Source organism: Xenopus laevis, chromosome 6L (genome assembly GCF_017654675.1).
Source record: "Xenopus laevis strain J_2021 chromosome 6L, Xenopus_laevis_v10.1, whole genome shotgun sequence".
Lineage (NCBI taxonomy): Eukaryota > Metazoa > Chordata > Amphibia > Anura > Pipidae > Xenopus > Xenopus laevis.
The window spans coordinates 56,853,687-56,866,296 of NC_054381.1; the positions used below are offsets into that span (position 1 = coordinate 56,853,687).

The following is a 12,610-nucleotide window of genomic DNA, read 5'->3' on the forward strand; positions in this document are numbered from 1 at the left end:
ATAGATGATCGACAAGTCGTCAGTCCCGCCCCCAAAATCACTGACCCGCCCTTCAACGTCACTGGCCCATCCCAACATCATTGCCCCGCCCCATTCCCAGTTTCCCCAACTTGAAAAGGTGGCAACCCTAGTCTTATAGCTGGATCAGATATGAACATTGTTTTGGGTTAAGCTAAATTTTAAGCTAAATCTAGGCTCTAAATGCTATTCTCATTTTGTTGAAAGGGAACATTTCTGTTTAAAAAGTATTCTCCATTTCAACTTTAAAAATAGAAGGAATCTGCCTTTAAGGAGCAGATTTATCAAAATGCAAGTTTAGCTTTTACCACAGAAAAAAACTCACCCACTTTCTATTCATTTTTAGAAGTGTATTTATCAACAGGTGAAAGTTCCCTATTCAAGGCCGGAACTAGTGGTAGGCAGAAGAGGCATATGCCTAGGGCGCAAAGATGTGGAGGCGCTGGGCAGGTACCTACTCAAACGTTTTCTGCCTACTCACTAGTCCAGGCAGCTTCCTCCCCTGCTGCTCTCGCAGGTACCTACTCAAACGTTTTCTGCCTACTCACTAGTCCAGGCAGCTTCCTCCCCTGCTGCCCCCCAGGCACTTCCCCCACCCTCCGTCACTCCCTCCCATGCCCTTCCCCTTCGTTACATGCCTTATTATGCAGCGTGGACGCTCTTGCGCATGCGTACAGTTGCGAGCGCACACTTCCGAGCACACGCATGCACGCGAGCGGGGGTATCCTGCCGGGTGCCTAGGGCGCCCTGTCAGCACGGCCCTGTCCCTATTTGATAAATACACTTCTAAAAATCCCATAGGAATTAATAGAAAGTGGGCGAGTTTTTCTGTGGTAAACTCTAATCTTGCATTTTAATAAATCTGATTTACAAAACATTTTTAGGTGACCCCCATTTGAAAGCTGGAAAAAGTCAGAAGAAAAAGGCAAATAATTCAAAAACATAATGAAGAAAAGCTGCTTAACTTAAAGATGAACTACCCCTTTAACACATATAACGTAACAAGTATAAAAATAACCATAGTGAAAACATTAGTCAAACATTTATTTAATTTAAAAAATATATAAAATGTACTCTATTAGGGGCAGATTTATTAAGGGTCGAATAGTAAATTTGAATTAGAATTTTCAAATTGCTTTTTGGTGTCAAAATTCACACATTCGAATTTTAATTCCTCAATTCGAATGTTAGATTTATCACACCTCGACCATGGAAAAGTTTTAATTCTAATTTTTTCTTAACTAACCCCCCATTCGACTTGTGAGTATATTCGAATTTATTACAGTAAAAAAAAAAAAAAAAATTCACATAAATTCGACCTTTGATAAATCTGCCCATGAGATTTGAGGAATTTAACTTTTATTTGAAGCAGCACAGGTGGTTCTTCACAGTGAGGGCTGTGAAGATGTAGAATGCCCTGGCGATAATGTTGTGATGGCAGATTCTATTAAAGGGGTTGTTCACCTTCCAAACACTTTTTTCAGATTGTTCACCAGAAATATAGATTTTTCCAATTACTTCCCACTTTTTTATTGTTTACAGTTTTTCCAAAATCTATGTTCATGTCTCTGGTGTTTTAGTCAGTCAATTTAGTAATCCAGGTGCAGATTCTGAACTGTTACAATTTGCTACATTAATTGATATATTTCTCAGCAGCATCTGTGAAATATTAGCAACTATTGTATCAATTCTAACAGCTGCCTTTAATGAAACTCAGGGATTCTGCTCAGCAGGGACAAAGATAAGAAATGTATCAATTTAAAACAGGGTCGGTTACCCCCCCCCACCAGAGCTGCTTTAGAAGGTGAAAAATTAAACTTTATACATCAATATTAGAAAACACACTTAGAAAATAGCAAAGTAATTATATATATATATATATATATACACACACACACACACACACACACATAAAAATGTATAGATAGGTCAGTATAAGTTAAATTGGTTAAATTGGAGGGGTTGAACTTGGTGGACTTTTTTCGAACCAAATTAACTACGTAACTAGATTCTGAAATGATGATGTTGGAAAAACTGAAGAAAGCTTGCTATCAGATACAGCAGTATTATTTGCACTATAATTGTAATAAATTAAAGGACAAACATTTAAATTCCAATTATTTTTCTAAAAGCAGCCTTAGGGTGATTTACCATCTATACAACCCACACTGGCCATTAATACCTTTTCCTGAGTAAGCCTTGGAAGATGAATTCCAGATGACAGCAATGTGGAAAACATGGTCAGCATGTACTGTTGAACCTTGGCTATAGCTGTCACTAAGGAGTTTATCACGGATGCAAGGCCCACTTTCTCAATGACACTTTGAAAGGCAGCAGGTGAGTGTCGGGTAATTCTACACAAAGCCTGAAATAGCAAAGAAAATAACAATTATACTGAGCCTTTTTCAGCATGATTCCGATTTGGGTGAAACCAAGTGCCTGGCCGAACTGAATCGAAAAAAAATCACGACTTTTTGTCACACAAACAAGAACGTAATGTGGTTCTCTTTCCCCTTATTTTCCCTAGTTTACAAATGCAAATCAGGGTTCGGCTTTGGTTTGGTAATCGGCCAAATCTTTCACAATGGATTCGTCCAAATCCTAAAATTGTGGATTTGGTGCATCCCTACTACATTTTAAAAAGGTATACATTTTAGCTAAAAAGACTTACCTGTGCTATGGTATATGCTTGGAAAAAAATAATCTAGGCGTTATATACAGCAGTTTTTTATTTCAGATTTATTAGAAAGAACCAAAAACGTTTGTTACAATTTTAGAAACATTGCACCAAAGTATAGGATATATACAGAAGTATTTATGGTTGGAGCAATAATTTACATACATATATATTATGACCTAGCTTTTGCCATATTATTTCAACAATCAGAACCATCAGTGGAGAGAATAACAAGGGACAGATCAATATATTTTTAATGAATGTATATTGGAAAGTTAAAGGAGAAGGGAAGTTATTTTCCACTTGGGGGTATCAAATGTTAGGCACTCCCAAGTGATTGTATATACGTACCTGACACTCTGGGCCAGTGCTCCTATCGGCAGAAAACTGCACCGGCCCGGGGGTTATTCCAGCAAGTACCACGGAACGATCATCTTCCCGCTTCTTCTTTTTCATTAAAATTTCCTGGGGCAGACGCATACACAGTAGAACGAAATAGCTGGCTTTTCCGTTAAAGTTCTGCTTTTCGTTCTACTGCCCATGCACAGCCGTGAGAAGAAAAAAGAAGGTGCTCGCTGGAATAACCCCAGGCTGGGGCAGTTTTCTGCTGATTGGAGCACCGGTCTGTGGTGTCAGGTAAGTAAATACAATCACTTGGGGGTGCCTAACATTTGGCACGTGGAAAATGACTTTCCTTCTCTTTTAATGACTTACATTTTTTTCATTTAAAGTGCTTGTTTTTGTTGTGGTCATTTGATATTGTTGTAGATTCTGTTTGAGAGTTTTTAGTCAACAGATCCCCAAATCTTCACAGATCAAGCAAAATCTATCAATCCATAACAGTGGTCCATACTGTTATTTGTACTACTAAGCTTTTTTGTTGAATGTGAAACATGGGAGACACATCATCCAAACTGAACTGCTTAAACTGCATGATAGCAAAAAAACAAGGCTAGGTGAAAAAGAATATCCCTAAAGGTATAGTTTTAAAAGGTAATAAAGATGCTCTCTTCTCATACTCAACTTAGACATACTTACATAAAAAACATGCTTTCTTCCATCTTATTTAAAGTTTTTTTTTTAAATAAGGATTGTAAATTGATACACTATCTATATTCATACCGAGATAGCACTGATCCTCAGGGAATCAACTGTGGAATGGGTAAAGAGAGACCAAAGTGAGGGCCCAATATCTCCAGTGATGAACCCTTGGACCTGAGATGCTTTTGTTGTGCAGACATTTTCAATAATTTTTGAAGTCATATGATGTATGATAGGCTCCTCCTGGAAAATTAGAAAAATACACAGAAAACGTAGATTACCGAGGATGGACAAGGGACATTTATTTGCTGCTTTAGAAGTCCTAAAATATGTGATGAAACTTGCAGATATAAACCAAATTCAGTTTGACATGGCAACTTCTTATTAGTAAGAATGCAGTTTGTACAAAAAAGTAGGGGTCCCACTTAAAGAGGCAGTATAAATAGGGCATATGCTGAACATATAGTTCTTACCTAATGTTTTAATCATGAAAAATCTATGTTTTGTGTTATTTCTTGAGCTATACTGGATAAACATGTAAAATAAAGCTATTCCATGTTTGGTTCTTGGGAAAATTAGATTGCCAGTGCAAAGATAATCCCCTACATAATGGCCTGCTGCTAGTACAGTCACATCAATGGGTGAAGTAAACAGATTGGTAGAAGGTTGTATACTGATTGTCTATTTCGCAAATACCAAATACAGAGTGTTTTCCATGTCAGCTAATAAACCTGAACACTGAATCATTGCCTGTACCCAGCACTGCATACATGAGGGATGGGACAATGCTATTACAGGGGCTTCTTCTGGCACAAACATAGCAGAAGTTAGAGATTCTGTCATGATTTCTATGGTGTAGCTTTTATTTCTAAATTACACTGTTTACACTGCAAATAATTCACTTTACAATATAAAATGTCATTCCTGAACAAGCAAGTGTATTTTTTTTTTTAGTTGTATTATTGGTGTGTAGGCAGCCATCTCAGGTCATTTTGACTGGTCATGTGCTTTCAGGATGAGCCAGCACTTTAGAATGGAAGTTCTGGCAGGCTGTTGTTTCTCTTACTCAATGTAACTGAATGTGTCGCAGTGGGACATGGATTTTACTACTGAGTGCTGTTCTTATAACTACCAGGGGGCTGTTATCTTGTGTTAGGGAGCTGCTATCTGGTTACCTTCCCATTGTTCGGTTGTTAGGCTGCTGGGGGGAAAAGGAGGGGTGGTATCACTCCAAATTGCAGTACAGCAGTAAAGAGTGACTAAAGTTTATGAGAGCACAAGTCACAAGACTGGGGCAGCTGGGAAACTGACAATATGTCTAGCCCCATGTCAGATTTCAAAATTAAATATAAAAAATCTGTTTGCTCTTTTGAGAAACAGATTTCAGTGCAGAATTCTGCTGGAGCAGCACTATTAACTGATGCGTTTTGAAAGAAACATTTTTTCCCACAACAGTATCCCTTTAAACAGAGGACCCCTTAGCCAGTGTCACCATCAGTAAATGTGGGGCTGCATACAACTTAGTTAGCAGCCCCCCCCCTCGGGTCCCAATTATTATCCCCACCAGTCGCCTCAACAAAACAAATAACCTGAGCATACATGACCATGCCCTAACCAAAATGTATCCTTTAAAATTACACAGAGTATCCCTTAGATTTTTCTAGCAACTGTGAAACGGTCTACAGTAGTTCTGAGAGTAATGCGTGCTTTCACATCTAAAACTTGATACCATCTGGTTTCTCAGTTCATAAAGAAAATACCATAAAAATGCAAGAGCTTTGAGATGATGAATGAAAGACTAACAGTTGTAAAGGAAAGTTCAAGAAGAATGGATGCAACCAGCTAAAATGAATAATAATGCAACTTCAGGAATGGGATTCATATTGAGAATTCTTGGGACCTGGGGCTTTCCGGATATTCGCAATTTGGATCTTTATACCTTAAATATAATAGAGAATAATTTAAACATTAAATAAATGTAATAGGCTGGTGCTTCCAAGGATTAATTATATCTTAGTTTTGATCAAGTACAAGGCACTGTTTTATTACTACAGAGAAAAAAAAATTGGATTATTTGAATAAAATGGAGTCTATGGGAGATGGCCATTCCGTAATTCGGAGCTTTCTGAATAACTGATCCCATACCTGTATCTCCTTCTTTAAGAAACTGTTTTCACCTACATGAATATGGAACAGCATTATTTCATTCCAAAAGCAATTTATTAAAATAGCAAAAACAACAAAGACATTAATTTAATATTTGTGGAAGGTTTTTAAAATATACTTTATGCTGTTGTATACATGTTGTTACTGTATATATGAAAAAAGCCACAGTGGAAGTCATGCAAGGTCCCTGTAAGAGATAGTGAAGGATGCTATTTTATTATGCCAGGCAACAATTTCAAACCAGACACTTGATACCCTTGTGATTTTGGTTATTCATTTTAATTACATGTCTTAAACTGAATACAGCATTAGGTTTTTCCTGCAGGACTAAAACTACAATTTCTGCTTTCCAAAGATCCAAATAGCACAGCGAATGCATTAAAAAAACAAGACAAAGCACATGTCTAATTTACACTACAATAGTAATCACAAGGGTGCAGGTTTTAAGGCTTTAAAAACAAACTGGAACAATACAAGGTCAGCAAGCTCAAGACACTGTCCAAGGCTAAACCATTATAACTTGTTTAGTATGAAAAAAAAATACTATTTTGAATAAAGAAGTCTAAATCCCTAGCTTTTTAATAATACAGTAACTGGATAGGTTCATATCACATTAACCCATACCCATAGGCATGCAATATGGAAACATATTCAGAAAAAACAACAATACATTTCGATAACATGGAAGACAAATCTAATAAATGATGAAAAATAAATGTTGGATTTTAAAATGCATGCCTTTGTGATCTGGGAATGGATCGCACAATTACCATTTTCATTTAAATTTCAATAATTTTTAGTTAGCAGCCAGGATTCTTAGAAATATGCATCATCTGTGTAATTTAATGAAGAAAATGGATGTATAATAAAAACATTTTTATTATTTTAAAAGTGCATAGCCCAGACATTTGTTTTAGCTCCTTAACCGTCCAATTGCAAACACGAGTCCCAAGTAATTTACAAATCTTTAAGCTCCCCAGTTGACACCATTTAGATGACAATATTGTCACTAATTATGTTAATTATGGTAATTACTTGTGTTGTGTCATAAGGTGATGCACTCACTGATCTGTATGCTTGACAAAGGGGTCTTACCCCGAAATGTTACACTTCTGCAATAAACTTTGCAAGGGGTTGTAACCACTCGCACCTGCCTTGTGTACCAGTGTTTCCCTTAAAGGACATGTAAACCCTGCTCCACAAAAATGTAATCAATGAACAGCCTCTTTGAATACTTTAATAACTGCCACTCTGGTTGTTAAAAGATTATCAGTAAGGCTCCAGCATCTCTTTTATAACTTAAAAAACTTCTCTTCCTCCTACCCACTCAGCCCCCTCCCTCAGGAATTTAGTGTGGCTGTTTATTTATGAGCATGCTCAGTTTTTCTTGGCTCAGATTACTAAACACACCCTCCAGTCTAGCAGCCAGTGAAGAGATAGCATTGCTGGTTCACATAGAAACTCTGCTCTAGCTGTTCGATACTATTTTTTTTTCTCCTAACCACCTCTCCTGAGCTTAGCTTAACCATTACAGTGCTCAACCCCAGCAGAAATTTTTATCAAAGTATGTTGTGCCTGTGTAAACCTGCATTCTGCATTGTATGAAAGTTACATCATACATATCCTGTTTTCAGATGTCACTGTTACCGATGATGTCAGATGGAAAATGGCCGCCGGGTGAAAGCTGATATGTTTTAGGTAAATGTGATGGTGCTGGCAAATGGAGGGGATACATGCAGTACAAATTATGTGGCTTGGGTGGGGAAGATATGCCCAACTTATATACATGGTAGGAAAATGTAGGCTTTACATGTCCTTTAACTACTGGGAGGTTGCCAATCCCTGCTTAACTGTGCACCAGGCATTCATTTGCTGGAGAGCCAGGATGTGGAACTATAGAAGAGCATGTATACTAAGGGATAAGTGACAGTGTAGGATTTGCAGGGACGATGCCTTGATTTACTTGTAATACTGTCTGTTCTCTCTAGACAAAAAATTCTATCCAGATCAAGCACATCTAGAGAGAAAACTCTATACTAAATTAACTCATTGCATAGAAGAGGATCAGCAAGGCAATGCATGAAGACAGATATAAATTTTAAAAGGCTAATTCTCCAGTACCAATCGACGTCTCCCTACAGATCAGAAATTCACCCATTTTGCATTGTCAAAGGAAACTGGTGAGGACAGGTCAAGTAGGACTGGGCAATAACAAGACATGGAGCACACCCTAGAGAAATCTCTGACAATAATAGGTGACAGAATTCTATAAAGCAAAAGATAGCTTTCATGGAGTGGGTCCCTGGACGCCAGATAAGTAGGGAATAAGTGCAGCACTAGACTATGAATCACATTATATAAAGACCGAACTGGAGTATTGTAGCTGATTTTAAGGAGTTTATTTCAGTGTGTGTATAGCAATTAAGATACCATGTTTGCTGAAGACCAACAGGTGACAAAGCAGAATGAACTATCAATTTATTTTGTTGTGTTAAGTGTTTTATCTGACCTTCACATGTTTTTTGCCATATCATGACTATTAATATAGAGGGATTCCCCGGTTTCAAAACATCCGACTTACATACAACTCACACTCACAAACAGAGGCTATTACAGTCACATACTGTCATTTGCTTGGCCTTTATTAGCATTTAGCTTTGATAAACCCCTTGCCCCAACCCCCTCTGGCATGTGTTATCTACTGCGGAGCACCGAAAGGTAAAAATAAATATGCACAGAAAGGTAAATATAAATACTATGTTAAGCCAAACATCTGTCTAAGTTGCATTTAATAGGTAAATATACCTGTTCCAACTTACATACAAATTCAACTTAAGAAAAACCTACAGACTCTCTCTCATACATAACCTTGGGATTGCCTATATAAGCAATTACATTTTATTCTTCAAGTCGTTATAAATTATTTAGCAAAAAATTTGTGGTTTGATCCATGCAGAGCTCTCCATTAGGGCCATATTAGGGCTACTAATTTTAAGATGGGTAGGCACAAAAAAAGATATGCTTGACAGTCACCAAAAAAGAAGATTTTTGTCTAATTGGCAAATAATTCAGGACTTCAAAAGACTTTCAAAGACCAACTACAAAGTTGCACAGGACATTCCTGAAGGTCCAAAACAAAGTAATAATGTCTCAAGAAGGTGTTTGCTATGAATTACTACTATCTTTTATAGATCTATAGCATATAACAAGAGAACTAAGGAAAAAATTTTCTGTACATTCATGATGCAACAATTGATGTACTCTTTGGCATCTACTGGTAAGTTATGCTTCAATACAGAGCATGGAAACCATAAAAAGACTATTTTCTAATTTATGGCTGTATTTCTCCCTAATCAATTCAAATTTACAGTCACTAGTAAAGCCTGGGATGTCCTCAGTAAATAATCTTCTTGTTTTGGCAGTGCAAGCTTTTCAAATGAACACATGCCAGCACTTTTACAGATGGTAGTTGAAACATCTTTATGTTTAAAATACTACCAACATTTTCAATCTTGTTAGATGTACAACTACACTATATACTAATGCTGTCAAATATTAAACACACAGGTCTTTAGGGATCCTGCAAAACTTCAGGGGTTTTTTCAAACTACGGCAGAAATAAAACAAATAGCACAGCAATCTTTTTGCCATGCATAAAAGTAACTGAAAAAGTGCACAGTAAGGTAACACACGTACTGCAAACAAAAATGTAACTATGTGATTGTGGATTTTATCTCTACATAAGACATATAATAAGATTTTCCACTAGAATGCTCAATTATAGGCTATATAGGATTATGAAAAGAATCATTGTACATGTTATTTTACATGATGCTAGTTAGAAAGAGGAATTCAATTCAAATATGTTATTTTTTTAATTGAGCTAAAATGCATTTAATGTAATTTCTGAACATAATTGTATTTTATTTGAATTACCCTTGCATTATGATATTGTAATTTATTAGGATTAGTGGATTTAATAGCTATTAACGATTGAGAAGTGATTTCTACACCTGGTAAAACAGGTGCTATTACATGAAAAAGTTTTGAGTTTTTAACATAATTCATACCAAATGAAATAAACCAAAAACATCCTGCGTTGACTGCTTGTTGTACCACAAGTGTGCTACCTAGAAAAATGTTTCCAACATAATAAATAATGCTAGCTATATAGTTCTATATTACCACCATAAAGCAGACCCATCACCAATCAGAATTTCAACTCTTAGGGGCAGATCTATCAATATGTAAAATGAGAGCTCACCACAGAAAGATTCACCCACTTTCTATTCATTCCTATGGGATTTTGAGAAGCGTTGGGTGAAAGTTCAACATTTGATAAATATAATATTTTAATAATACACATTTTGATAAATCTGCCCCTTAGTAATCTTTGTTCTCTGCTACTTTGCATGCCTAGATCATAACTTTGTAAAATGAGGGGGGGTGAAAGAAAATGAGGGGTAACACAAAGAGATGCTTGATAAGGAAACATGCCTTCTGTATCACAATACAACTGGGCAAATACATTCAAAGCATGGAAAAAATAAAAATGTTATGAGAGCGATTAGATTCTTCATTAGCTTCCACTGCACATTCTATGAAAAATACTACTTGTGTCTGTTACTAAATGAAGTACAAATGGAAAGCTGTCATGCAGCAATGTTACATTTCCATTATTGCACAATAGCTCCGAGAAAAGTAGCAGACACCTTGGCAAAAATGTTGAATTGCATGCACATGAGAATGGACTTTTAATCATTGGTTTACCTAAAGTTTACTCTTCATTTCCTCTAACTATCCAAAACTGAATGGGATAGTACCAAAGGATATTCTAGACCAGATCTCCAATCAGTGGCTCATGAGCAACTGCGCTCTCCAAGCCCTTGGCTGTTAATCCCAGTGGCCTTAAAGCAGGTGCGTATTTTTAAATTCCTAGCTTGAAGGCAAGTTTTAGTTGAATGAAAAAAAACATACCAAACAGAGACTTCTGTAGGCTGCCAGTCCACATAGGGGCTACCAGTAGGCAATCACAGCCCATATTTTGTACCCCCAGGAACCCTTAGCATGCTTATGTTGCTCTCCAAATTTTTTTACATTTGAATGTGGCTCACAGGTAAAAAAGGTTGGGGACCCCTGTTCCAGACAGATAATTTTTCCCTACATGCTTGTATATAAAGTCAGATAGTAGATATTGTTCCCCAGCTTGTACCATGTATCATCCTAGATTAAACATCATTCTCACCAAGTAAATCTTGTTTCTACAACATAAAGTGAATTTGAAAAGTTCGTAACGGTATGGGATCCGTTATCCAGAAAGCTCCAAATTACAGCATGGTTGTAAACGCCATTTTATCAAAATAAACCTAATTTTTAAAAACAATTTCCTTTTCCTCTGTAATAATAAAATAGTAACTTGTACTTGATCCAAATTAAGATATAATTGATCCTTATTGGAAGTAAAACCAGTCTATTGGGTTTATTTAATGTTAAAATGGCTTTCTAGCGGACTGAATATCCAAATTAAAGCAAGATCCATTATAAGGAAAACCCCAGGTCCCAAGCATTCTGGATAACAGGTCCCATACCTGTACATTTCTTTGTTTACCTAAAACCCACTTCTACAAAATATCGAGCCATTCTGTAGTACCAATACTTTCCCTTTACTAGCATGTGGAATTAATAGTATTTTTTAAAAATACTTTGCTTGTGATGGATTGTACATTAAAATACCCAATCCTTACTTCCTATGGTAACAAATATTTGCCTACCTGTGCATTGATATCAACACCATCCCATAATGAAGGAAGAGTTCAAATGTTATGCAAGTTTTTGCTGCGGAGAAGATGTTCTAAAATGCTTTGAAATTAAGGGACAGTAAACCTCACAACTGTCTATTCATTCCTAAGGGATTTTTAGAATCATATTTATCAAATGGTGAACTATAACTTTCACCCAATAACAAATATGCTTTTAAAAATCCCATAGAAATGATTAGAAAGTGGGTGATCGCTAAACTCACACTTTGATAAATCAAAATAAACCTAAGTGTTAACAGGGTTGTTCACTAGAGAGTGATATTCTGAGACAATTTTCAATTGGTTTTCATTGGTTTTATTATTTGTGGTTTTATAGTTATTTTGCTTTTCATTCAGTATCTCTCCAGGTGGCAGTTTCTGCAATCTGGTTGCTAGGGTTCAAATTACCCTAGTAACCATGCACTGATTTGAATAACAGACAGGAATATGAATAGGAGTCTGCATTGAAAGATGAGTAATTCAAAGTAGCAATAACTTTACATTTGTAGCCTTACAGAGCATTTGTTTTTGTTGTAGATGGGGGTAAGTGACCCCCTGGAAAGCTTAAAAGAGTAAGAAGACAATATTCAAAAATCAAAACAACAATTGAAGACCAATTGAAAAGTTGCCTAGAATTAGCCATTCTATAATATACTAAAAGTTAACTTAAAGGTGAAATAGCCCCAACTCTACCTTAATGATGACTATGTGGAACCCTGTAAATAATAATGCTTATGAACCTGGTTTCAATAAAAAAGTTTTGGTTAAAAAAAAAAAAAAAAAGGTGAAATAGCCTTTAACCACCTTTCTTCTGGAATTTTCTGAACTACTCAGATAGTAAGTTAGTAATGTAGCAAGTTAGGTTGAAAAAAGACACACATCCATCAAGTTCAACCTTTTAAGTCTATAT

The 12,610-nt window shown here is 36.3% G+C and overlaps 1 protein-coding gene across 2 annotated transcripts in view; it reads right to left on the reverse strand.

The window, feature by feature from the left end:
* Positions 1-12,610, reverse strand: part of ulk4.L (unc-51 like kinase 4 L homeolog) — a 230,495-nt gene that overhangs the window by 152,675 nt on the left and 65,210 nt on the right. For both annotated transcript variants that reach the window (XM_018267520.2, XM_018267518.2), the window contains exons 21-22: positions 3,818-3,979; positions 2,201-2,383 (exon numbers count right to left, since the gene is read on the reverse strand). In XM_018267520.2, the coding sequence (XP_018123009.1) occupies positions 2,201-2,383; positions 3,818-3,979 (345 nt within the window). The remainder of the gene's footprint in view (positions 1-2,200; positions 2,384-3,817; positions 3,980-12,610) is intronic.